Source organism: Canis lupus, chromosome 4 (assembly GCF_048164855.1).
Source record: "Canis lupus baileyi chromosome 4, mCanLup2.hap1, whole genome shotgun sequence".
NCBI lineage: Eukaryota > Metazoa > Chordata > Mammalia > Carnivora > Canidae > Canis > Canis lupus.
The window spans coordinates 53,596,634-53,624,534 of NC_132841.1; the positions used below are offsets into that span (position 1 = coordinate 53,596,634).

The 27,901-nt window shown below is 45.0% G+C and overlaps 1 protein-coding gene and 1 non-coding gene across 6 annotated transcripts in view; both read right to left on the reverse strand.

Annotated features, from left to right (window-relative positions):
* Positions 1-27,901, reverse strand: part of CYFIP2 (cytoplasmic FMR1 interacting protein 2) — a 123,958-nt gene that overhangs the window by 74,252 nt on the left and 21,805 nt on the right. For 3 of the 5 annotated variants that reach the window (XM_072824361.1, XM_072824360.1, XM_072824362.1), the window contains exons 4-15: positions 24,335-24,412; positions 22,733-22,834; positions 18,761-18,942; positions 16,806-16,902; positions 15,147-15,275; positions 12,857-12,961; positions 10,683-10,774; positions 8,743-8,860; positions 6,168-6,287; positions 5,506-5,631; positions 1,723-1,889; positions 866-1,013 (exon numbers count right to left, since the gene is read on the reverse strand). In XM_072824361.1, coding sequence (XP_072680462.1) covers positions 866-1,013; positions 1,723-1,889; positions 5,506-5,631; positions 6,168-6,287; positions 8,743-8,860; positions 10,683-10,774; positions 12,857-12,961; positions 15,147-15,275; positions 16,806-16,902; positions 18,761-18,942; positions 22,733-22,834; positions 24,335-24,412 — 1,464 coding nt within the window. Of the gene's footprint in view, positions 1-865; positions 1,014-1,722; positions 1,890-5,505; positions 5,632-6,167; positions 6,288-8,742; positions 8,861-10,682; positions 10,775-11,149; positions 11,173-11,310; positions 11,359-12,856; positions 12,962-15,146; positions 15,276-16,805; positions 16,903-18,760; positions 18,943-22,732; positions 22,835-24,334; positions 24,413-27,901 lie in introns of those variants that run through there. The other 2 variants (XM_072824363.1, XM_072824364.1) reach the window with 2 other exon arrangements.
* Positions 4,434-4,540, reverse strand: LOC140632795 (U6 spliceosomal RNA). The gene has a single exon (XR_012030481.1). It is a non-coding gene; the product is annotated as a U6 spliceosomal RNA (small nuclear RNA).

Consider the following 27,901-nt stretch of genomic DNA (forward strand, 5'->3'; position numbering starts at 1 on the left):
TCATGTCAAGGGGGAGTTCCTGTAAGACCCCTGAAAGTTCGATAGACTCTCATGCTTTTTTCCAATACTTCAAAAAGCCTACCAGGAACTGCTTATCCTTAAGTTAGTGGCAAGGATTCAACCAAGATGCCCAGATTCTTTTTCTTTCTTCTTCTTTTTTTTTTTTTGGAATTTAATGACTACTTTGGATAAATCACAGGTGACGTCTTGTTCAGAAGCTTTGGTTAGCAACTCTGAATCTCTCTGATTACTAGACTTTCTCTAAGGGGTCAAGGGTTTTTGATACTTGTGCATTTGAGGAGTTAATAATAATAATATTTTGTCAGTACCATGATCTCATTCAAAATTTTCACTTAATGGAGAAGATAATCAGAGTACAGAGAGATCAAGGTGCTTACCCAAGATCACACAGCACATCAGAGGCAGAACTTGTGAATTCCCAAGCTAGGACGTGCAGGGGAAGGGGCCAGGGTTCACTAAAGGGGGACAGGATAGATGCATATAGATTTGACTTTAAACTCTTCCTATATTTTGGAACCTATACTTCACAGGGCCAGGAGATAGCCAGTCCTGGTATTACCCCCATTTGCCAGATTAGACAACTGAGGCACAAAGAGACTGTGTAACGTGCCCGAGGTCACACAGGTTTCTAGGACTAGAATCCAGGTCTCCTGAATCTTAAGCTGGTAGTCCTCCCTCCTGTATTAAAACAAGATGGCAGAGTAAGACTAGTGCAGCTGCTGGACCCTGCCCCTCCTGCCTGAGGACCCCCAGCCCCATGGCCCCATGGTCCAGCCAGGATGAACTACCATGGCCTGGCTGGCCTCTAGGTCAACCGAGCTGGCCTGTGCCCGGAACCACTTACCTGTGTGCTGGAGGGCCCCACAGCACGCCGGGGCACCTTGATGTCAAATCCACCCTTGGGATCCTTCTCCCCTCTCAAGCATGGGTCATTGGGGGGCTCTCGGCCCCCCTCCCAGTCACAGATGGTTTTTCGAATTGCCTGCAGGACACTGGGAAGGAAGAATTGATACTCAGACCAGGTTTTACCACTGGAAGGAGGCCCTGCAACTCCATTTCTAGAGTCCGTGAGGGCCCAGGACACCTTGTCTTAGAATTCCTGGGTGCTGGGGAAGTATGCCCATTCCTGGCCCCACCCCCAAGAGGTGCCGGCTTCCCAGGCTTGAGCCATGGTCCAGAAGTCTAACTTTCAACAAGTGCCACAGGCAATGCTGATGCCCACTGGCTAGTTTCCTTTCTCATTATAGGGGAGTTTCAGGAGTCCAATTACATCTCTGTATGTTTGAAGTTTCAATAATAGCTTCTATTTGTTGTATACTTGCTGTGTATCCATGCTGCTGTGTGCTTAGATCTACACACTGATTATCTCACCTTATCATCCTACCAGCCAATAAATGAAGTAAGTACCATTATATTCCACATTTTACAGAGGAGGAAAACTGAGGTTCAGAGAAAGTAAGTTACTTGGTCAAGTACACAAAGCTAGTAGGTGGATACAGGCTTCCAACTCTTCCAGACTGGGGCTTAATTCATTTCAAATGCCAATCTACTAAGACAGCCTCCTAGAACTTGCTAGCAGAGTCTGTGTGTGTGCAGAGGCTGCGCTGGAAGCTGACTGAGCCAGGAACTTCCCCTGTGGTGTGCACTTAGCACCCTTGATTTTTTTATGTGACCCCTGGAAAGGGCCATCTGAAGACCCACCTGATAAGGACGTTCTTCTTCTTCCGCACTGCCTGTCTCAGGGGCTCACGCAAGGTCACCTGGGCAAAATCCTGCAGGGCCGCGTAGATGGTGTTCCTGATGGCCTGGTTGAAGACGCTCTCCATCCTGCCCATGAGTACCTGCAGGCCCTTGATCATGGCGATCACCTGGCCAGGCACAGATTAAGGTCAGGCTCACCAGGCTTCAGCTTACCTATCCATCTAGTACCCTTCACCGCATTGCAGAGAGGGTGCTCTGTGAGATGCCCAGAAGCAAAAGGCCAGTGCTACTCAAAGTGCCAGTTCACTGCTAGGTAAGAAACATGTGCCAGGATGGAAATCAGCACTCTGCCTTCTTCATCAAGAAGAGTCCTGCTATAAGGCAAAGATATTAGCTACACTGAACAGTGGGCTTCATGACACAGCCAATTTTCATTCTGGCACGGTTTCCTATCTTGTTGCTGATTGATATCACACAGCAGCCAGTCCATGGAGCACATTTCATAGATCACTCTGACATTGAGAGGCCTCTCCATGTACCACACACCCACAGACTGTATCAAATAGAACTTTTTTACTATAAAATTTTCTATAGAAGTATAGGTTCCATAGTGAGGGAGGAGTTTAAAGTCAAATCTATATGCATCTACCCTGTCTTCCTTTAGTGAACGCTGACCCCTTCCCTTGCAGTGACGTCCTCGAATTTTTACAATCTTTGCTTTTGAAATAATTTGGTCATTTGCTGTTTAAGTCCCTAGAACTTTTTCCTAATGATGTAAAATCTCTGTAGAAGTCTTGGGTGAGGGAAAGCCTCTGCCCCTCCTTTTTTTGCTTCCCAGGCTACAGAGATGGGAGACAGGCATTTGTGGTGAGTGTATCCTGGCCTGCCTTGGAGCTCTCCTTTGAGATCTGTCTGCCTATAGGGACAGATCCCCTTCTGGGTTCCTTACTTCTCCTTGCAATCACCATTCCTTCTCTATCCTGAGGAACAAAGGCATGTATGTATCATTTGTTTCCCGGTAGGTAAATTTAATGGGATGGAGAAGGAATAAGAAGCTTTGGGTGGCCTTGGGTGGAAGTCACATCCCTAGTTTAGCTCACCTGTGACAAGCCTGATCCTTTGGCCCCTATCAGCCACGAGTGCTAATATTGGGAGTGATTCCGAATTCTGAGGGGACAGCACAATGCTACAGCAGCCTCCTGACAACCACCACACTTATCACACCCAACGTGATGTGCTAGACTTCTACCTCTGCATCAGACTCTAGGTGCTGAAGGGGTGAGGCCCAGCAATGTGCACACCCTAGGCCTACAGCCTGGGCCTGGAGTGGGCCGTCAGAAAATTTTTGTTGAAAAGGAATGAATAAAGTAATGAATGAGTTTAGATGCTAAGATTTTGTCTTCCTCTAAACCTTAAAGGAATAAATAGAACATCTGAGGTTTGGGGAAATGGTGAGAACAGTTCGGGAGGTAAGGATTATATATATACCATAAGCATAGTGGTTCTGCTGGAGAGAAGCCTTAGTATAAAGAAATAATGGGACAGAAGTCTTAAGGGAACATCACATCATGAAAACATCCAGGCTCCTGGCTAGAGATGTAACTAGGAAATAATGAGACAAAGGAAGAAACAGATAATGGAGAGGTTTTAGAATAATTCCAAACACAGCAGAGTATGCAGATCTGTTACACCTATAGGGAAATCTTTGCAACTTTGGGCTAGGTGGAGATTTCTTAGATAGAATACAAAAATCACAAACCAGAAAATAATGGTAAGTTGAACTTTATCAAAATTAAAAACAGTCGTTCTTCAAAAAAGGTACCCCTAGAAAAATGAAAAGGCAAAGTCAACAAATACAAAAAATATTTACAACATATATATGCTAGGGGCTTGTAACTACAATATATAAAAATTCTCACAATTCAATAATAAGACAGAAACCCAACTTAAAAAATGGGCAAAAGATTTCAGAAGACAACATTTCAGAATGGAAGATATATGAATGGCCAATAAGCACATGAAAAGATGCTCAATATCAGTAGTCTTTAGGGAAATGCAAATTAAAACCTCAATGAGATTTCACTAAATAGTCATTAGCATGACTAAAATTAAGAAAATTGGCAAAAGCAAATCGTAGCACAATTTCACAATGAGGGTGTGGAACAATGGAACTCTCATCTACCATTGGTGGGAATATATAAGGGTACATCCACATCGGAAAACCATTTGGCAGTTCCTTAAAAAGTTAAGTATTAACCTACAATGTGACCGTTGCAAGAGAAATAAAAGCCTTTATCTATACGAAGACTTATACTCAAATCTTTAAAGCAACTTTATTCATACTAGCTCAAAGCTAGAAACAGCCCAAAATTTATCAATAGTTGAATGGGTATACAAATTATAGTATATATCCATACAATGGAATTATACTCAACAATACAAAGAAACAAACTATTGATACATAAAACAATGTGGATAAAACTCAAAATTATGATGGTGACTGAAAGAAGCCAAACACACACACAAAAAATGCAAACTATACAAAAAAATAGGAAATACAAATAGATCTATGGTGACAAAAAAAAAGATATGTATCTATATCTATATCTATATCTATATCTATATCTATCAGGCCCGTGGATGGTTGGAGGATAGATAGTAAATGGTACAAAGTCTTTAAGGGGAGGTGGAAATGTTCTGCATCTTTTTTTTTTTAAAGGGGATGTATTGTGAATTTGTGTGTCATCCTTGTGGGACGTCCAGGCTAACCTTCTCTGTACTGTTCCAACTTTAGTCTATGTGTTGCCAAAGGGAAAACAAAATGTTCTGTATCTTTGTGGTTTCATAGGTGTGTATATAACAGTCAAACTTTACATGCAACTTTAAATGGATACAGTTTATTGAATATAAATTATACCTCAAGAAAGATGATAAAAACACTATACTATCCTCATGAATGAATGTATGGCATGCATGACCCAAGAATAGAGTCTTATAAAAGGAACATTTAGAGAACAAGATGGAGATTCTGGACATTAAAAATATAATAGGGACAACAAAAAATACTAAGAGTAGGAAGTTGAACTTCAGGATATATCCCATAAGACAGAACAAAAATGAGTGATGGACAAAACAGAAAAGATAAAAACATGAGACACTAAATCTGGGGGATCCAACATCTGATAACTCCTCTCATCTTGGTTTCCACCTGTCATTCTTTGATCACTCATTAGCCTGGGCATTTTTCTTATCTCTTTTAGCCATTTGTCTGTCCTTGTTTCTGCTGTTGGCTTCCTTTTTCCCACTTTTCTAGTAGAGTAAATGCTTCCCCTTTGGATTCTTAGGAACAGAGTGAGTTTCTAATCATTTTTGAATGGTAACTTTATTTTTTAAGATTTATTTATTTTAGAGAGAGAGAGCATAAAGGGAGAGGCAGAGGGAAAGGGAGAGAGAATTTCAAGCAGACTGCGCTGAGCGCAGAACCCAATATGGGGTTCGATCCCATGACCCAGAGATCATGACCTAAGTAGAAATCAAGAGTTGGTTGGGTCACTTAAGTGACTGTGACACTCAGGTGCTCCTGAATGGCAACTTTTGACAAAGATTAAATCAGGCAGGGGGAGAACAGGGAAGTGTATGCATACAAGGATCATGGCTGCCATCTTGCTCAGAAGCATTGTTGGAATCACAAGGATCAACACCAGTAGCAGCCTGGGATGGGATGGTAAGGAGTGGGGGGGGGGGGGGTGGAGGGGTTGAGGAATGGAGGGAGTCAGTACCCACCTCGACGAAGGCAAACTTCTCTTCACTAGTGTAGTTGTAGCGCGTGGCTCTCTCATACTCTTCTGCAGTACCAGGGCAGTCCTTGTTGCAGAACTTGTCTGTGGGATGGACCAGCTTCCAAGAGTACTAGCGAGGGGGGGAAAACCCAAATGTCCATCAGCAGATGAGAGGCAAAAGCTAACATGGCGTGACCTTGTGTGTTGGGGGGTACTCCTCAGTTATAAAAGGGAATGAAGTTCTGATTCAGGCTATAACATGGATCATGGTTCTTGAAGGCATGAAGTAAAGAAGTCAGACACAAATAACTACATATGATATGATTCTACTTAAGGGAAACATCCAGAACAGGGAAATTATAGAGACAGAAGACAGATTGCTTAGGGCTGTGGGGATAGGGAATGGGGGGGTGATGGCACAGGGTTTCTTTTGGAACTGATAAAACCATTCTAAATTTGACTGTCGTTGTACAATTCTGCGAATATGCTAAAAACCAACAAATCTGCATTTTAAATGAGTGAATGGTATAGTGTGAAAATTATCTCAGTAAGGCTGTTAAAGGAAGAGTGCTGGGGAGAGGCAGAGGCAGACAAGAGTTCGCGTGAATGGAGGTCAGGCTGGAGAGGTCTGGGGAGGGGGAGGCCCTCTGCCTTCATGACACCTACCACCTCCATGACGTGCGCGCTCCACTTGGATAAAAGCTGCAGGCCCCGCAGGGCCAGGTCGAAGAGCTCACGGTACTCCTCGTCTGACTTCTGGCTGTCCAGCCCGGAGCCAGTCACCACCTGGGGAACATGAGCTGTCACCCTCACCATGTACGTGCCTGGCACTTTTAGATGCTATCTGAATCCTCCACGAAGAATACAAAAGAGGTGCTAAAATTATATCCTCTTTGATAGATAAACCGAGGTTCAGACAAGTTCTTGGTTGAAGGCCACATGGGTCGTAAATGGTTGAGGGTTTAAACTCAGGTGGTGTGATACCATAGCCCCACTCACAACTACCCCAGCTATACTGCAGAGCTGTGGCTTTCAAATTTTTAAATTGCAAATTATAGCTGTAGGACACACAACAAATTAACTCAGGAACACATACCTGTATATATATATATATGAACCAACATTTTTTCATGAAGTAACTTTACTCATAATTTCTCTGATTGTCTATTCTATCTCATACAAAAATGCTAATCATAAGCCACTATATTAATTTCACAACTCATTAATTAGATGTCTCACCAATTGAAAAGTGCTGAAGATAAACACCTACTTGAATGTGTATTATTCCATAAGGCAATATGGATGTATGCAAGTGCATATGCATAGATATGCATGCAATATGTATGCATACATATGCATACATACATATACATGCACGCATATGCGCATATATGTTTGCGTGCATACATGTATGTACCTGCATATATGTATATACATATCGAGTCAGCCCTCATTATTTGTGGGTTCTGGTACTGTGAATTTGCCTACTCACTAAAATCTATTTGTAACCTTCAAGTCAATACTCCCAGTACCTTCACTGGTCATTCACAGGTACGTGCTGAGTGGTGAAAAATCTGAGTCCTGTCCCAGCTGAGGTTGAACATGATGACCCTCTGCCTTCTTGTTTCAGTAATCATGCTGTATACATGTCCTTTTCATGGTTTATTTAATGCCTCGTTTTCCACATTTTTGAACTTTTTACTGGTGATTTCACTATTTAAAGTGGCCCCAAGTGTAGTGCTCAAGTTCTGTCTAGTGATGCTAACTGCAAGAAGGCTATGACATGCCTTAGGGAAAAAGCACAGGTTTTAGATAAGCTTTGTTTGGATGTTAAATTATAGTGCTGTTGCATGTGAGTTAATGTCAACGAATTAACAATATATATTATAAACATACATTACATAAGGGGACTTTAAATAGAAATACACAGAAAACGAGGTTATACATTGATCAGCATATGAAAATATTGTGACCAAAGGTTCAAAGGAACTGAACTCTGTACTTCCTCTAGGAGCAATAGTTCAGCATTTGTTGATCTAGTGTTCGTGCCCACTTTATGGAATATAATTTCTGTGAATAATGAGAATTATCTGTGTATACACATGTATAACATGTATAACTTAAAAAAAAAACAAAACTTTAAGCCAAATTCATTGTTAGGTCACACCAAAACTTGACAAAGATGAAGGAGGCCCCAGCGCTCAAATTATTCCCATAGCTTTATTTGATTGTCACATATGGTCAAGAAAACCAAAGGTTTGGGCTTGACCTTGGTCTATGTCTTCTAGGAGACCTCCTAAGGATATGGGCCGCCTGTCTAATGACCACACCATGTGCACCTGTCTGTCCTCATTTCAAATATGCTGCCCTTTGATCAAAGACATTTTCTGAGTTTGGGTTTGGAAAGCATATGCATTATCACCGCCAGCCACATGATGGAACCAGTGAGCAAACGTAGGATAGTGCAGAGTCATCCAGGTTGGAATCCAGAGACCTATGTTTATCAAACCAATATGTAAATTTATTAGAAGGGTATATATGGGAAGAGTCCAGGAGGATATAGAAACCGAAGTATTAATCACAGTTGGTGCTGGTTGGTACAATTTTACATGATTGACTTCTCTTCTTCGTATATTTGTATTTTTTCTGAGGTTTATGCATTGGCTATATTTCCATATTAAAAAAAAGGAAAAGAAAAATTTGACACCAGTAAAAATGTAATTGGTGGTATTGCAAGAGATTTTATGGTCTTCTGTCCCTAATTGCATTTTCTGATGTGTTATAAGGATAATTTATTATTGTGTAGTTTTAAAATATTTAGTAAGTGCTTTGAGCATGACTGTTCAGAACTGTTTCTCTTGCCATCCAGGGTCAAAATGGCTGGGATTGTGTGCAGATCAACCATTACTGGGCCACCATTATCTGCTGGGCAAGATGCATTTTCCATGCATCCTACTGTTTAATCTTCTCAATGAACCTTTCCAGATACTATTACCCCCATTTTACAGATGAGGAAACTGAGGCACAGAGATTATGAATAACTTGTGAAGGTCAGTGGCAAAACCAGAATCAAATCCAGTTCTGTCTGACTCTCTTGGCCAGTCTGACCTCTTGCCTCCGATATGTACTGCCTCACTCCTGCTCTCCATTATCCCTGTGATCATTTCCTTCCTGGCTAGTCCTTGTCCCTTCACACCCTGAACCCCCCAGGCCTCCATCCTAGCAGCCAGAGCTAGCTTACCTCACTGTTGCTGTAGCGAGCGAGTTCGGAAATGAAGCGGATGTGGTCATCCCGGATCTGAACCATCTGCTCGCAGATGTTGTACTGGGGGCTGATGCTGCTCTGGGTACAGGTCCACCTGGGCAGAAAATCACAGTGTTGGAGCAGGTCCTGGTCTTATATACCTCAGCAGGATAGGCTCCTTCCACTCACTAGTTGCTCTTGGCGATCAGCCAAATGTGGCTGGCTCCCCTGGGTAGACCCAAGAGGTGTCACAGCCACCAGCTAGAGAGCCTGCCACAGGCCGACTGCAATTGTCTTTTTCCTCCTCTGAGACCCAATCACAGGCTTTTCCGGATACCTTATGTCCATGGTACTTACCAGTTCTATGAGCGAAGAGCCTCTCTAGGGCTACAAAGAGCTGAAAACCGAGTGAAGAAAAGGCAAGGTGGGTGACCTCCCCAAACATGCCTACTGACTGTCAGCATTGGCGGCATCCTGTGGTTGAAACCGGCTTTGGTAGGGCTGCTGGGGTGGGACCCGGGAAACTTACAGGGATCGTGCCTCTTTGTCAACAGTGATCTGGCAATGTGAGAGGACTCCATGGCAAGGGATGTGTTCTGAGAGGTACTGCTGGCAGGCTTTTCCTCTCTGTCCCTCCCTCTCTCTTTTGCCACTCCCTTCTCATTCCCCTTGCCTCTCTCCTTTCTCAACTCTTTGGAAAAAGATCATTGGGAAAACCATCCTGAAATGGAGAGTAAATCAAGGAATGAAAGTCTTCACTCTCCTTCCCCAAGAGAAAGAAGACTGCCCCCTTCACCCTCTTCTGTCATCTGGTGCTGGGTGACCCCAGGGACAGACTAAGCATTAGAACCAAACAAGGTGGATAAACATTTTGGGAAAAATTTCATATCTCAAAAGGATCTCCTTGAAGTGGCTCTCATAAGAATGCTTAGATTGGTGATAAATTTCTTCATGCTTTTACTGTGGCATGACTCATATTTTGGGTTACTTGTGCAGGGGGGACACAATCACTCAAACTCCTGACACCCCACCGTGGCCACATCACCACTCCCAACCAACTTTAGATGGTCAAGGATGTACGCAGGAAATGTAAGGAAAGGAGTTCAGCATTCTCAGTTCCATGCTTTCCCTAGAGAACCTCCTCACATGCCAGCAGCCAGCAGGTTATGAAAAGACTAAATCAGCTTCCTTGGTGAGGCTCCCTTACAGGGTCTCAAGGCTGGTGGGGCTCGAGGACACTCCATTCACATATTCTTAAGGTACTAACCCTCACTTTTGACTAAAGGACAGTCAGCCACTCTCTGTTTCGAAAGGTCATATTCATTCAGCTTTGGGGAAGATGCAGACAGAAGGAACTTTATTAACAACCCCAGATATCAAAGGAGTGGCCAAGGCTGCACCTAGATGTCACCCACCTGCCATGAGTCACTGACACCCCAGATCCTAGCACAAGTTACCTAGAACGGTGGTTTATAAAACAATCTAAGGCGAGGCTATCGACCCACTTTGCAGGTAGAACCACCAGGCCATATACTCAATGACATACTTACTGCATAGACATAAATCTGAGGAAAGAAGCAAGGTGATGAAGGATGCCATTTTGCTCCACCCGACCATGGAGGGCCAGCCAGTCCTCCCCCTTCTTGAGGGAAGGTGGGCTCCTGCCATCCCATTGTGGGCAGCATGGGTCAGCGCTGGGACGGAGAAGGGGCAGGGCTGTGCTCTGAACACTTTTGAACCCTGGCAGCAAAGGGCAGATACAAAAGAGCTCAGAGCACCCTCTGCTGTTCCCTTCTGGCCGGCTGGGTGCCAGTGTTGTGATGGAATCCACCTGCCCAGGGCTCTGGGGAGGGGGGAGGGGCTGAAGTGGCCCCTCGGCCCCCTGCCCGGGCTGGGCATCCTCGCGGGAGCCGAGAGACATTATGGCAGGCACTCACTTGGACTTGTTCTCTTCATAGTGAGCACTGGTCTTAATGTATCTGGCCAGCTCTATCTGCATGTCGCCGAAAAGGGGCACCACTTGCAGCTGCTGCAAAGGAAGCAAACACAAGGCGTGAGATGCTGAGAGAGGAGTGGGGGTAGGTGGCTGCCTTCTGCTGGGGAAAGCAGGCCTCTGTGTACCTCTGGGCCAACCCCTAGGTTCTTCTTCTGATCATGCTACTTTGTCACCTTGGCACCAGAAAGAGTCCCAGTTGTACAGGTCCTCTCTTGCCTCCAGCCAACCCATGTTCCAGCAACTGAGCACAAAAGGGGCAAAGTGATTTGTCTAAGGTAACACAGCAGGCAGAATGGATGAAGGATGAGAATCAGATGGCCTGCCTCCCAGGGCAGGGTCCTTTCTGCTTTAATTTCCCTGGGATTCTTGGATCCTTGCTGCCGTGAACTCTGGACTAGGAGTGGATACCTGGATGCTGCCGGCTGGGTGTGTGGCCTTCCTGAGAACTTTACAACATAAAGCAATTGAAACCCTAACACTAAACGCCAAAGGGCAGACAGGTCCTAAATGAACACCAGGATAAATGGAGAGGAGGCTGGTATGTACTGCTGGCTTCTATGCACAAGTACCATATCAAACTCTTCGAAACCAGATTTTTAGGACGGTGGTGGATCCATGTCATTCTGCATTTGTTAAGTCACACAGAATGTAGAACGCCAAGAGGGATTCCTCATGGAATCTATGGACTTTGGGTGATAATGATGTGTCAGTGTAGGTTTGATGATTGTAAAGAGTGTATCACTTTGGTGAGGGATTCTGATAGTGGGGGAGGCTCTATATGGTGGAGGGCAGGGGAGTAAATGGGAAAACTGTGCACTTTCTGCTCGATTTTGCTGTGAACTGAACTGCTCTATAAAATAGTCTATTAAACAAAAAAAACAGTCTCTCAATCCATACAAATACTTTGTGAGGTCAATACAATTATCATCCCCATTTCACAGATGAAAAGATTGAAGTTTAGATAGCTCAAGTAATCTTCACACAAAATCAAACCCGAGAGAAGTCAAGGAGCCAGGATGATAATCCAGGGCTCTGCCTCCCACTGAATCTTCAAGGAAACTCTATAAAGTAAATACTCTTTGCATTCACATTTTTCGGGCTGAGGAATTCCATTTCAGAAAGGTTTGGTGACTTTCCAGAGTCATCCAGCTGTTGAGTGGCAGAGCCAGACTAAAACCCAGGCCTGACCATGGCAAAGCTGTATTACTCAACTGCACCCCAATCTCATTCCTGACTGGGGGCAGAGACGGGTTTTACAAGGTCTCCTGAGATGAGCCCTGTTTTCATCTGGGGCAGCTCCAGAGAAAAGTGAAAGTTCCTGCCTTAAAAAGAAGCAAAGCCACAGGATGCCTTTGGTGATTTATTTCCCTCTTCACCTGGAAGCGTCAGTGGGATCCAGGCCCAGCCTAGTGTCCCCCATGCCACATGGGGGACTTTTAATGTTAAGCCTGGGTTTTCCATGTCTAACCTCTGAGGCTCTACTCCAAGCCTGGAGTGCCTGATGCTAGTTAAACTGACACCATGGAATTCAATTCCAAAGCGGGAAATCTCTTCATGAAAACCTCAAAGGCTTAATTTAACCCCAGGTTTTCTTTTTAAAAACCTGGGGCCAGAAAATCAAACCTCGGAGGCACTGCAAAGGTCTGAGTGTATAACGGACCATGATGAGGCATTGCACCCAGAGGCAGGGGGCAAGTAGAGGGAGTCCTCAGTGGACCAGGAGAGGCTGTGACTTTGCAAGTGAGAATCAATTTAAAATCCAGTCTTTAATCCTCCTGCTTCTGTGAGCTCTTATTCATATGGAAAATTAAAGCAGGCACTATCTTCTGGGATGCACCTCTTTCTTTAGATAGCAAGGAATTCAAGAAAGACAAAAAGTAATATGCAGAAAGAATCTTAAGGCCTCCCAGCAGAATCCTGAGACTTGGGAGCATGTCTGACTTCAATGGGGCAGCCTTCTACGGAGGGCAGTTGGAGGTCCTTATCATTCTACCCGCCTCCTCCTCTTGGGGACTTTAGAGCTGCAGCTCCGTCAACAAGCCCTGCTTCCTGCAGATTTCTTCCCTTTCCTCAGAGAGATTGCCCTGCCGCCCGGCCCCACCCTCAGGTACTGACCTTAAAGAATTTATCAATTTTGCTGAGGTTGATTCTCTTCTTGGCATCCAGTTTGTAAATGTTACTGACGTTTCCATCCATCAGGTAGAGACCAAAACCCATTACCTAGAGCAAGAAAGTGCAGAGCACATCATGACCACTGGAAAAGTTTAAAAAACAAAACAAAACAAAAAAAGGAGGTCTGTGCATGTGCACACACACGTATGTCTTGTAGTGACACCTTCTCTCTCAAAACCCACATGTCTTCAATTAAAGAAAGGAGACATAAATCTGATTTCAACTAAAAACTTGATTTCTGTGAAGAAATTCAGACCACCCTGTAGTGTGTTGTAATGGTGGTCGCTTGTTGAGTCCTTACTATGCGTAGGGCTTTACCAGATATTCTCCTCAATTCTCACAACAATCTTATGAGTCAAGTCACACAGCTAACAGGTTGCAGAGACAGGGTCTGAAGCCAGATCGGACAAGAACATCCACACATTTAGATGCTTCCTGCGAGGAAGGGCTGAGCGCTGCTTGTTGCTGCATCCCTGGGGTCTAGCACATTACAGGCACTTGGGAATACCTGCTCAGTGTCGAATGAATGTGAAACTGCTGACTTCTTTCCCCAAGGAAGCTAAAACAATGCAGAGATTCACAAGGAGCCACTGGTGACTTCATTCGGGAACATGTTTTTGTCTGACAACGCCATGTAAGTAGGTCAGGCTGACTCTGGATGTGCCAGTCCATTTAATAGCTTCTCGAATGCTGACATGCTTTGCTCCTTCTGTCAAATGCACAGCAAGGCTGAAGGGGGCCTGAACAGCTAGGCTGAAAGCAGCTTCCCTTGCTGAGAGCTGCTGTGACCGTGGGGAAGTCACATCTGACACGTAAGGGACTGGATTAGAAGACTATTGAGGTCGCATCCCTCTTAGCCCCATTCTGTCTCCTGCTCTGCAGGGTGGGCACCAGACTCTTCCACGTTAGGTGAGAGGTGCCCCTGGTGGCAATCTGAGCTGCAAAACCAGGGAACAATCAATATTGAGACCCAGAGCCTGGGGGAAAGTGGTGGAGAGCTGAGGGCAAGAAGATGAAGAAGTAGAGGAGTAGAGGGATTAAAAGCCAGTGAGAGAAAACCAGGGCCAGAGAATCTGCTGGCAGCATCTCAGAGAGCTTGGTGGGCTGGAATTTAGTGACCTGGTATGTGGCAGCAGCTGTTCTGGGCAGAGCTTTGGGACCTGCCCAGGCACAGCAAGGGGGTGAGAGAGACCACTAGGCTCTTGGGGACTCATCTGGATTTCTGATGGTACAGAGGAAGCCGGAGGGAACAAATCACTGAGATACCCCTTCCTACAGATATTGTCGAGGTGCTGTGGGAACAGAAAGAAGGAACCCCAACAGGGCTGGGACTCAGAATAGCATGCCAGAGTGGCAAGGCAGAGAGGAGGAAAAATAAAACTACCAGGAGAACTCTGGAAGAAGGGGAGGCTCTGGGGAAGACTGAAAAGGGGCTATGCAGGGTGTCAGCAGAACATGCAGAAGGCTGCTCATCTCAGTGCTACTGCTGTCCAGAGAAATCAGAACCCAAGCAGCCAAAGGCCGAGTAATGGCAAAAGAAATACAAGCACATCCGTATCACATTATTGAGTGGTTGCATAATATTCCCACTACACTTAATGAAATGGAATACAAATTACACACACATCATTTATGCATATAGCATATGCTAAAGAAGTATAAGCACAGAAAAACTGAAATATATCAAGATGCTAAAAGTGTTACCTCTGGAGGAAAAGATGGGGAGACATTAAAATTTTTTGTGCTTTTCTATATATTCCAGATTTTCTACAATAAATATTACTTGATAATTTAAAAATGAAATTTGCAAACCGCTGGAACAAATGTGACTACTTTGTGACAGCAAAAGCTTGAAGATTTTGCTTTTCCTTTGAGTCAGCAATTTTCTCCTCTATGACATTTGACTTGGCAGGAGTATGTACACAAAAGTTGCGCTCTAAGAGTGTTCAATGCAATTTGGCAAACAAATATCCAATGATAGGATTTGTTTAGTAACAGTATCCATGCACAATGGGACACTCAGCAGCCATTAAAAATTACATTGTAGAAATATCCTTAACAGCATCTGGAAAGGCGTATATGACATATGGAAGGAAAGAAAAAAGGACAAAAAATTATGTCCGGTAAGATCTGTATCAGTGTTTAAGAAAAAATAAACATTAAAAAAAGATTTTAAATAAGAAGGAGGTGAAGGGGCTAGCCCAGGACGTGGGGTGTGTGACTACAGTTATACCTTGAGGAGCATGTGCTTCTCGCTGGGGGTCAGATACATCTTGTTCTCGTAGTAATCCACGCAGATGTTGACAATGTCTGCCAGCAGCTCCTCGTAGCCTGGGATCACTTCCAGTTGCTGATGGAGACACTGAACAGCAACGCCCCCCACCCCTGGTTAGCTCCTCTCCCTCCTCCCCACCCGCACCACCACAGAAGGCCCACGGCTGATTGGCAGTGACACTGCACAGCCCCCCTGACCATCCCAGGTGGAGGGAACCTGCATATTCTCCTTAAAGTCCCCACTTCTCCTTAAAGCTTCTGCAATCTTCCACGGCAGGCAACCTGCCCCCACTCTGAGCTCTCCATTTTATTTCCTGGCAATTCTGACATTTAGCAAGGACTTTCTTGGGCTGAGCTGAAAAGCAGTTCAGCTTTACAGTAACAGGCCTGAGTAATCTAGGCTTAGCTTTGAGGGTATAGACTTAGCCATGATACCTCAGACGATGACAGAAATACCCAGCCCAGGGGAGGAGAGTGGGACCAGCAGGTGTGTCCCTCCTGGCAGGACACAGTGGTACAGAAGCATTTCCCATAAGAACAGAGTCTAAGAGCTCCATCTCAGGCCCTTTCTCTCAAAAGGGACAACCTGGGCCCCTGTGGAGGACACCGTGAAAGACACTGCTGGTGCTTTCCACAGACAACCTGGGGCTGAGACGTGGGGCTGAGTCTCGGAAAAGAAACATGGAGCCTCAACACTGGCAGCCTTGTGCAGTTAACCAAGAGCAGGAAGGGTCCAGTGAAGCCAGGAGCATCCCTGAGAGAGGTTTGAGCCTGAAATGTTTCCAAGATGCACGCCCCTCTCAGCTGGAGCCCAGCTCACATTCTTGCTGGTGCCTGTTTAGGCTGACCTGACAGGTGAGCAAGACGGGTTACATTAAGTCAGTCAGAGCAAAAGAGCCATAGCTGATGGGGGTGCCCAGCAAAGTGGTGGCAGTAACGATAGCTACGGCAGCTTATACTCTTACCACTCATCAGGCTCTGCTTACTAAGGGCTTTTGATATGATGTTTCATTTCTCACAACAGTCCTATGAGATGGACTCTTATTCTCAAAAATAACAGATCACACCACAGATGAGGAAACTGAGGCTTAGACCTCAGTTCTAAGATCTGAGGGTCTCAGATCTCACAAGATCTCACAAGGGTCAGTGGAGGGTCCAGGATTAGAAAACAAGGCTGTCAGGGCACCCGAGTGGCTTAGTGGTTGAGTGTCTGCCTTCAGCTCAGGTTGTGATCTCGGGGTCCTGGGACTGAGTTCCACATCGGGCTCCCCACATGGAACCTGCTTCTCCCTCTGCCTCTCTATGTCTCTCATGAATAAATAAAATTTTTTAAAAAAGAAATAAAATGAACAAGTCTGTCAAACTCCAGAACCCAGGCCCTCAATCCTCACTGCTGTGGGGGTAGCACATGGGCTGAGAAGGCTTTCAGGGAACCAAATCCGCAGGGGGTGAAAGGGTCATCTGTGGCTGGGGAGCGGACTTAGTCTGTTAATCCATCAGCAGGGAAGTGAGGATGTTAGATCTGGACTAAGCTCCCCTGCTTGTGGTCCCTCAATCTTCAGGCCCCTGCCTGTGTCCTGGGACACCAGGCTGAGATGAACAAGGACTCTGCCATCACCTGGGTGATCCTGTTGTGATTGGCCAGGAACATGGAAAGGTTCTGTGACTCCTGGATAGACTGGGGGTCCGCCATCTTCCTCAGGAACTGCGCCGCCCTACACGGTGTTGCAGAGAGGAATGCTCAAGCATAACCCGCCTAAGCCGGGCCTCACTGACTCCCGCTCCCACCTAACCCAGAGTCGTGCCCCCACCCCCCCACCCCCGCCCCGAGGCCTGAGGTTAAGGAGCTCACAATATCACAGATGACTCTATTATCAAAGGAGAGTGTATTCTGGAGTCATTTCCTTAGGGACCATATACACCTTGTACATTTAAGGATACCTACATTTAAGAGGCAAGAATACACTGAAGGCCCAAACCGGCAAGTTTAAGGGCAACAAGCATCTTATCAACCAGCCAGAGGTGGCAAGACAGAGCGAAATGGGCATCCCTGCGCCATGCTGTGAAACCTGCCGTGAAACCACACAGTGGTCATGGAGAAGAATCCGAGGCAGGATGTGTTGGTTTTGCATGGATTATGTTACTTACAGAAAACCTCCAAGTTTCTAAAGCAAAGCACTGCGTGGAAACAAAAGTCTATTTCACCCAATAGGGTTATAGGTGAAGGGTGATGGTTGTGGGGAGCACTCACAGGGCTCGATGGGGGAACACCACGCCATCCTGGTCTGTCCCAGCCTAACCTGGTAGTGGTGCAGCCCATATCACGACTGACCACGAGAGCACAGACAAGACACCCGCCTTGCTCACAGCCCTAGCTGCTCTGCATGGTGTCACTTATGACCACGATGCAAGGAGTGGCCAAAACTGGGGAGAAACACAGGGAGCAGCGGGGGGAGATGTAGGAGATATTATACTATGAGTTGTCTACGAAATCTTTGTGAAAGCTGCCATTTCTGCACCAGGCTGAGGAGGGGGCTCTGTCTATGGACACCCCCAGGTTACACAGTTCACTTAGGATACAATTGTGGGAATAGGTCTGTTGCCTGCTTTTTCCAGTTACCTTGGAGCCCCAAGAGGATGTGATTCAAGGAAGAGGGGGCCTCTTCATCAGTGACACAGAAAATCCCTCCCAAGATACATCTGCAGACACTGAGAGCTCATCTGAACATCAGCAACATATAGGAAAGATACCTGTTGCTTTCAAATGCCCCCTGCCACCTTCTAGGTGGTGGTATCCTAATTTCTGGAGCACGACAATCCCTCACACATTCTCAGTCCTTCTTTCTCAGCTGACGCGGACCTCCAACTGACTCTGAGGGAAAGCACCTGTCCAACTGGAGCCTCCACTCCCCACAGTTACCTGATGGAGGGGTCCACACGGGACCCAAACCAGAGCAATGACAATCTGTGGGACTTTTGCAAAAGTTATTTCAAAGAAGCACCCTTTCTTTCCTTTGAAACTGGGGGTGCTGTGCTGGTCAGAGGGTAGCTTCTAGCTGCCGAGGCCACCACAGGGCACAGGCCTGCCTGAGAAGGAAGCTGCTATCAAGGGAGGTTGAGCCCAGAGGTAGGGGGAACCAGACCAACAGCATCTGAGTACCTGGATCCAGAAACAAGGAAGCTTTTCAGTTTTGGGAGCCAATTGAGTTCCTTTTTAATATAAACAGTTTGAAATGGCTTTCTGAATATTGCAGGAAATGACTGATGTGACTGACCATTTTATGATGATCTTGCAGGTCCTATACTGCATGGGAAACTACTACTGCTCCACAGGTTAGGGAAAATGAGGATCTGACCCCACCTTGAGACAGAACATCTACAGAGACCCAGTTCTCCAAAGACTCAGCTCTGCATGTTATTTCTCAAACTGCAAAAGCCGGTAACAGGCCCAACCCTGCTCGTGCTGGGGAATGGCCAGCTTGGTTCTGGAGGAGGAGCGTGGCAGGACTGTATCCTCTGCCTGCCCCAGGCTGGCTCCGCAGGAAGAGGGGGGTGGGGTGAGGGCGCCCTGACCTCTTGTAGGCAGAGTGGTCATTCTTGACGCTGCACTTCATATTCTTCAGCTCATCCAAGACGGCAAACATGTTGATGAACTTGCCCAGCGTCAGAAGGTAGGCCTCGGAGACAAAGTCCTTCCTCCGCTCGGCATGGCACAGCCGCTTCACCTCACTGCAGAACCGCTCGATGGCCTTGCGCTGCAGGCAGAGGGGGCAGCAAGTAAGGCCAGGCAGCCCAGGAAGGGGGCTCACTGTGCTCTCTGTGGAGAGCAGGGTCAAGTCTCCCTCCTCTGAGGCTCTAGTCAGAGTTTAGAGAAAGTCAAATCTGTCAGGTCATTCTCAGAGGAGTCCCTAAATCCAGGGCTCATTTCCAGAGGGTAGCCTGGAACCTGCAACCTAGTGAGTCATATCAATGAATTCATTCACCATGCCTTCACTCAAAAACCTTGTCTTATTCTCTTATTCATTTTTGTGTCCCAGCACCTAGGACAGTGTCAGGTGCCAGACAAGAGTAGGGTAGGGACCACGAGTGACAGAAACATTCAGAGAGAGAGGGTAATGTATCCAATAAATAGTATTTACTGAGCATCTACTATGTGCCAAAGATCATTCAAGGTACTGGAGTAAAGTAGAGAACAAAACATAAAAGAAAAATTTCTACTCTAAGGGACTTGTATATGAGGGAAGGCAGAAAACAAAACAAATGCTCTGTATTAGAATGTGATATGTACTACGGAGAAAAATAAAGCAGGAAAAATAAAGCAGAATAATAAAGGGGAATAGGGAGGGCAGGGGGAGCCATATACTTTAGTAGGAAGATCAGAGAAAAAATCATTCAGAGGTGATTTCTAGGAAAAGAGTTTGAAAGTAGAGAAGGAGAATGACAGGGATAACTGATAGAAGTGCATTCTGGACAGCATGAGTGGCCAGTGCAAAGGCCCTGGGGCAGGAGTGTGCCTGGCATGTCTGAAGGATGAGTAATAAACTAGTGGTTGAAGTGGAGTAAGCAAAAGGAAGAAACTGGAAGCAGAGAGGAACCCTTGAGGCCTTTGTGAGGGCTCAGGTTTCTACACTGAGTGAGTCAAGAATAATATGATCTGAATTGTATTTTAAAAGGGTCACATGGGGGATCCCTGGGTGGCTCGGTGGTTTAGCGCCTGCCTTTGGCCTGGGGCACAATCCTGGAGTCCCAGGATTGAGTCCCACATCGGACTCCTGGCATGGAGCCTGCTTCTCCCTCCTCCTGTGTCTCTGCCTCTCTTTCTTTCTCTATCATGAATAAGTAAATAAAAAAAAATCTTTTAAAAAATAATAAAAAATAAAAGGGTCACATGGGACACCTGGGTGGCTCAGCAGTTGAGCATCTGCCTTTGGCCCAGGGTATGATCCTGGAGTCCCAGGATTGAGTCCCACATCAGGCTTCCTGCATGGAGCCTGCTTCTCCCTCTGTCTATGTCTCTGCCTCTCTCTCTATCATGAATAAATAAAATCTAAAGAAAAAAAAAAAGGTCACAGTAGCAGGCAAAGCTAAAAGGAGGGAGAATAGTTAAGAGATATGAAAATATGTCTACCCCAAAATGTATACATGAATATTCACAGGACCTTGTTCATAATAGCCTCAAAGTGGATATAATCTAAATGTCCATTAACACAAATATGTAAATAAAATATGGTAGATCCATATAGAAGATTAGTATTTGGTCATACAATTTGATACCTGCTACAATATGGATGGATCTTGAAAACAATATACTAGGTGAAAGAAGTCTGTCACCAAAGGTCACATATTATGTGATTCCATTTATATGCAGTGTCCAGAAGAGGCAAATCCATAAGACAGATTAGTGGTTACCTAGATCTGGAGGGGGGCAGGTGGAAGGTATGATGGGGTGATAGCTAAAGGGAATGGGATTTCTTTTTGGGGTGAGAATGTTCTACAACTGAGTGTGGTGGTGGATGTACAACTCTGTGAATATACTAATAAAAACTGTTCAATTGTCCAATTTAAATGGACAAATTGTATGGTATATGAATCATACCTCAAAAAAAATCTGTTCCCAAAAAGAGCAGCTGACAAATAACAAAAAAGGGCTAAAGTAGCAATTCTGAAAGAGACACAGAGAGAGGAGGAGGTGGAGGAAGAGGGAGAGGAGGATAACTAGGAGAAAGGAGAGAAATCACTCCTTGTATGTGAACTTTACTCCATGGACATGGGATACCCTGCCAGTCATTCCTTCCTTCAAAGCCTAGACCAAGCCAGACTTTCTCCATCCAGAGTCTAAGTCCAATAAAACTTCTTGCAATGATGGAGATGCTCCACATCTGCACTGTCCAATATGGTAGCCACTCATCACATGTGGCTACTGAGCATTTGAAATGGCCAGTGCCCTGGGGGACCTGAATTTTAAATTTTATTTAGTTTTAATGTAGATAGTCCCATATGGCTACTGGCCACTGTGCTGAACAGCATAGTTCTAGATTACATCAGATCCTCCTCTCAATATTTCGTTGAAGGCCCTTTGTTTCGCACTCAATCAGCCTCTGGATAGTTCTCTCTTGGGCCTGCCTTCCTAAAGAGAGTAGGCTCCTAAGGGCAGGTCCATGATGCTAGTCACAGCAGCTGCCATTTATCAAACCTACTCTGTAACCAGGACTCTATTTGACTCTTTACTAATAGACCTCATTTGTCCTCACCACAAACCAGAGATTAGGCATGATTTCCAAGGTGAGAGAACCTTTGTCAACGCAAAGGTGTGAGACGTCACATAACTCCCCGGCACACAGGGACAGTGGGGCAAAATCTTGAGTTTCCCTGCCTCGGACACCAGGCCATCTGCCCAGGGCTGCATGCATTTGCACCTTCCCCAGACATTCCCCATCTCCCACCCCCCGGGGGGCCCGGGTAGAGCTGGGTGTGGGGTGGACATCTGGCCAGGGCTTGCAAGTCTATTTATGAAGCTCAGCTTTTCAGTGGACTGTGTGGAGGGCATAGAGCGAGTGCCATGACTCCCGCCCCAGGGTACAGACTGTTCTTGAAGTGTTCAACCTGCATTCCTGAACAGCATCTGACCTAACTATAATAATCAACCAATTTGCATTATTTTCTCTTTGCCATTCCTGCTTAACCAGCCTGCCCTCTAGTCTTCCATTGATGGAGGCCCCTCAGCTCTCTTTTCTCTTCTCCTCCTGACATAATTCCTCTTCCTGGCTTCCCAGCTGGCTTCCGTGCTGTCTCTTCTCCCCTCCCACCTTCCACATCTGTAACTGCCTCCCACCTCCCATCTGTTTCCCACACAGCAGCCAGAATGTTGCTGTAAAACCTCAAACCAGAACCCGTCACAAGAAACCGCCAGTGGCTTCTATGGTGTTCGAGTAAAATCCATATATTCTCTTCATGTCCTGCCTCCTGGCCTACAGTGCCCTAGAAGGTCAGGTCCTGTCTACCTCTCCCATGTCACTTTCGGTCCACCATCCCTTCTCACTGCAGCATCCCTGGCTTCTTCTATTTCTTAAACACATCCTTCTTCTTCAGGCCTCAGGACCTTTGCTTTTGCAGTTCCTTCTGCTTGAAATCCTCTTCATCTGATCGTCACACGCCAGATGATTGTTACATACAGATTTCAGTGCAAATACCATTCTTGACAGGCCATCCCTAAAGCTGCACCATGTCACAGACACCCTCTACCCCAGAGTTTTGATTTTTAAATTTTATTTACTCACAGCACTTACTCTACCCTGATTGTGGGTGGACTGTGTATTATTTACTGTCAGTCTCTCCTACCTGAAACACACTTGTGTACTCACTAGGATGTAAATCACATGGAGAGAGGGAGGCTTGTCTGTTTTGCTCACTAAGGGGTGTATCACGGGGGCACACAAAAAGCTCTTGCTCATTGGATAAATAACCTGGGTCAAAAATCCAGACCCCAGCAATCAGTGAGGTGTGGCCTCTCAAGTCTCCTGATCCAGATCCACCCTAACCCCTCACCTGAAAGTACATGAACTTCATGAGCTTGGTGACCTCTGGCTCTAGCACTTCCACTGTCTTCTCATAGATCTCCACCCGGTTGGGCTGCTCATTGCATTTCACCTGTGTGGGGAGAGGGGAGATCACACATCTTCCTTTATCAGCGCAATTCTGGTTCACATCTATCATCTTATTAACGGGGCCCATTTGCACTCTTGAAGGCACTTCGTTTAGGATGGTAAATGTGGTGGTCACCCTAGTAAGTGGGGGCTGGGGTAGCCCTGCCTGACGGGTCTGACCAGAGCAAAACTGCTCCCTAGACATTGGCTGCAGGAAAGAAACCAGTTAGTTCTGAGATCAAAACCCTCCTCCTCTTCAATCAGTTCAGTACCCTGACCATGAGCTGTATACACATCTACCTTGATCTGCAAGGTCTCCCTCCTTCAGCCTTTTCAATGAAACTCCCAAGTGGGGCCCCACCAGCATCTGAGCAGAGAAAAATGTTCTAGCCATTTCTCTGCATGCAAATGGAGCAAGGCCCCTGGCCATACTTGGCCCCATCAAGAAACCCATTTTCTCTGCCCAGTAGTTTTCAACACATCAGAATCACATAGCAGACGTTTTCATAGCATGTGTACCCAAGACCTGATCAAGTGAAACTGAAGAGTGAGCAAAGGATAAGCACGGGGACATTCTTCACGCTGTTGCTTAGAAATTCTTAAAATGGTAGCAATAAGGTAAATACCCACCAGTCAATGATTAAATGGATAAAATATGATGTACTCATACAATATCCTCCTAAGGCTGCTAGAAGTAATGAGACAGATGGATGTGAAGTGACATGGAGACATTGCTACCATAAACTGACAGGTGAAAAAAACTTGCAGGACATGAAGTGTAACTGAGTCCCATTCTTGTTAAACGAAACACAAAACAAAACAGTGTTTGTTTGTATGTCCATAAATAATACAGGCATAGAAAATCTGAAAGACTTCAAAGCAAGCTGCTAATAAGTAGTCATCTCTGGGGGCTAAGATTAGGGGAAGAGAGGGATATAGTTTCTATTTACTTTGTACACCTGTGGTTTGTTAATTTTGTTATAATGGGACCCTGGAATTACATGATGATAATTATTGTAAATATAATATCTGCATAAGGCTACACAACAAAGTTACTAATAAGGAATCAAGTGGAAAAAAGCAATCGGCAGAACAATATAAATAAGAAGCTTACTTTTGTGAATGATAATTTACAAATAATATTTGTAGGAACATACAGGAAAAAGATCCAGAGGAATATGCATCAAAGTATCCACAGTGATTATGCTTTGGTGGGAGGTGGGACTGAGTGGTGGGGGTGAGGAGGTGGGAATATCTTGCCTTTCACCTTTATCTTTCTGCAGCGGTTTGGGTGTCATACAGGTAGTACATTTCGCTTTTGAAATAAATCAAACAGATATTTTTTTAGGTTGTCATCAGTTTTACGGGAAGCTCACTAAATGTCTTGAAAAGCACCCTTGAATAACAGGCCCTGCTTCACTCACTCCCAGCTACCTGGAAAAGCTCAGCTCCCTGGATGAGGGTAAATAAAGTGGAGGGTGGCACCCAGCAAGGACAGTCTCACCTGGGGGATGGCCCGGGAGCAGCTGCGCCAGGTGTACAGCATGACTGCATACTCGTGCCCTTCCTCCAGCATTTCATTCTGAAAAGCAAAACACACTCAGCAGGGAGAAATTACACTGGAGCCAGAAGGCTTCTTCACAGCCCCCCCAGATCAGATCCTCATCACTCCCAGTGGCCTGTGGACCAGAGGCATCAGAGGGACCTGGGAAGCTTACTAGAATCTCAGGCCCCTCCCTGGGCCTGGGGAATCAGATTCTGCATTTCAATAAAACTCCCAGGTGACTCAGATTCCCAGGTACGCAATTAAGTTTGAGAAACCCAGGCTTAAATTAGCCTCCTCAGACACCCAAGGGCTCTACCAGCAGGCAACATTTTTCAAAGATTGGGCAGACAACTTAGAAAAAGAAGGCTGATCTATTTGTTCCCATAAGAAGTTATCTCAGATATACTGTGAGCAAGAAAATAAGCAATGAGAGAAATGGTACATACAGCAGGTAAGTTAAAAAACCAAACACAGAGTAATAATTATGAAAGTATATTGTCGTGTAATGAAAAATATTTTGGTGCCATATGCACCAGGTTATGAAGAACAAACTCTCTGTGGGGCTGGATAAACATGGGCTTTTACTTTTCATATCCCAGAGTACTAGGTTTGCCCTTTTATCGGAGCCCATGCTACAATTTCAGGAGCAAGAAAATGACTAAGATCAATTTTTAAAAATACAGCAGATGGCAAAACCAATAACAGCATGGAAAACGAATCTGAAAAATACAGTGATGACTCACCTCACCCTGCAAGTGCTAAGAGCCCTAAACTCGGGATCTAAATATCTGGGCTCAAATCCCAACGTCATCCCTTCTTAGGTCCTTTATCTTCAAGAAATCACTTAACCTAAAATTCTCCATTTAGTATCTGTGTAATGATGATGATGGTGACAACCTCCAAGAAGTTTATGAAAATTAAATCACACACACACAGCAAACATACATCACACATCACACACATTCTAGGTGATCTGTAAAGGGAAGAGTGTTATTAGGAAAAAGACAGTCTGGCAGAAACGTGCACACTTGATCACAGTGGTACTGTCCTAACACCAAGAAGTGGAAACTACCCAAATGGCCATTAACTGATGGGTGGATAAATACAATGCGGCCCAGCCACCCAAAGAAACAGCACTCATCAATAAGCAGGAGTGAAGTGCTGATACATGCCACAGCATGGATCAACTCTGAAAACATTCTGCTAGTCACAAAGGTCGCATGTTAACATGATTCATTTAGATGAGATGGCTCAGAACAGACAGATCCACAGAAACACAGCAGATTAGTGTTTGCTAGGGGAAAGGGAGAGACAGGAATTGGGAATGACTGGTAATGGGCTTGGGGTTTCGCTGTGGTGATGGCAATAAAAGGGTAGGGATTTTGTATGACACTGTAAATACATAAAAGAAACACTGAATTATACCCTCTAAGTGGTGAATTTGATGCTATGTGAAGTTTCCAAAAAAGCAATAAAAAAGAGTATCATTAGACCATGTGTCTTGTAAATGTATGTACTGATATAAAAATGAACCTTTACTAATTTTTAAAAAAGATTTTATTTATTTATTCATGAGAGACACAGAGAGAGAGAGAGAGAGGCAGAGACATAGGCAGAGGGAGAAGCAGGCTCCATGCAGGGCGCCCGACATGGGACTCAATCCCAGGACTCTAGGATCATGCCCTGGGCCGAAGGCAGTTGCTAATCCACTGAGCCACCCAGGGATCCCCTAATTTTTTAATTCCACATATCACATCTACTTCATAGTATCTCCCTAGTGCAAGATCAGATTTAATTTGGAATCTATTACTTCTTACAGTTTTGCTTTCAACAGCAAATGTCAATAATGAGTCGTACTTTCAATTTTTAATTTGGAGTACTTTTAAAATCAGTAACAGATTGTCCTTGAGACCAGAGAGAACCAAGAACCTAGCCTGTGGGTCTCCTGCTGCTCCTGCTTCAGAAAAGATGTCAAAAGAGAGAAGTGACAGTAACAGAGGGAATGTGTGTCCACTTGTTAGCACCAAACAGCCCACCAGCAGGGTGAGATTTGGACTTTCACTCAATGAATGGTTTACTGCGTGCTCACAGGTCCCAGGCTGCAGGCTGTGTGCTGTGAGCAAGTGCAGCGAACAAGTATGGTGTAGATGCTGCCCAATGGATCGTTCAGGTGACCATCAACTTTGCTATTTGCCTGGAGTGCAGAAGTCAGGACAGCGTGGCAGGAAGAGCCCTAAGTGCAGCCTCAGGAGATTGAAGTTCTGGTTGTGGCTCTGCTTAGGCTCATCTTTTACCTTAAAAATGTCACCATTTTCTCATTTAGAGTTGGCCTGAATCACTGGATCACCCCTGATGCCCAGGCCATGCCCCACAAGAACTAAATCCTTATTTCCAGGTAGGGGCCCAGGCCTTGGTGTTTTTTAATGCTCTCAAAGCAAGTGCAGTGTACAGCTCAAGAAAGGGCATGTGGGCAAAGAGAGAGACACTATATATGTGTGTGCACAGAGAAACCCAAACCCAGGAAGTCTCTGAGAATCTTTGTGTCTTTGCTTCTGCTCGTTCCACCATCTAGTGTGCCCTCCCCACTTCATCTCTGACACATAAAATTCTAACTACATGAGACAGCAGAATTGAGTGCAAAGAGATCAGGACTGGTAACCAAAAGCCTTGATTCCAAGTTCAACCCTATAATTTGTTAGTTTGTGGGATCATGAGTAACTTGCTTCTTCACTTCTCCAGGTCTCAGTTTTCTCATCTCTAAAATGGACATAATGATCCCTTTGTGAGTCACAGGGCTATTATAAGGCTCCAATGATATCTATGTGTGAGAATATCTTACACATTTTAAATTTTCATACAAATGGTTAAAATGTGTATCTGTATATATATATATAGCATACAAGGCCCTACTCAAAAGCCCCTTCTTTCATCAAACTTTCTCTGACCCTTAACTCTTCAAAAGCACAGAGCTTTGAACTTTTACCATGTCATTTACCTTTAACTTAATACATTTCTATTTGCCTACACAGAGTAATCTAGAGCACAGGTTTTATAGTCAGACAGACCTGCATTTGGCCAAGTCATTTGTCAGTGGCAGGGCTTGAGTAATTCACTAACTTTCTGAACATTGGGTTTCCCTATCTGTAAAATGGGAACCTATCTTACAGGGTTGAAATGAGAACTAATTCAAACAGTGCATTTAAAATATCTGACAGAGAATTTATGAATAGACATTTCTCCAAAGCGATATCCAAATGGCCAATAAACACAAGGAAAGACACTCAATATCACTCATCATATCAGGGAAATGCACATCATAATCACAATGAGATGCCACCTCACGCCTGTCAGAATGGCTAAAATCAAAAGCATAAGAAATAACAAGTGTTGGTGAGGATGAGGAGAAAAAGGAACCCTCTTGCACTGTTGCTAGGGATGCAAACTGGTACAGCTACTGTGGAAGACAGTTTGGAAGTTCCCCCCAAAAATTAAAAATAGAACTATCATGTGATCCAGTAATCACCC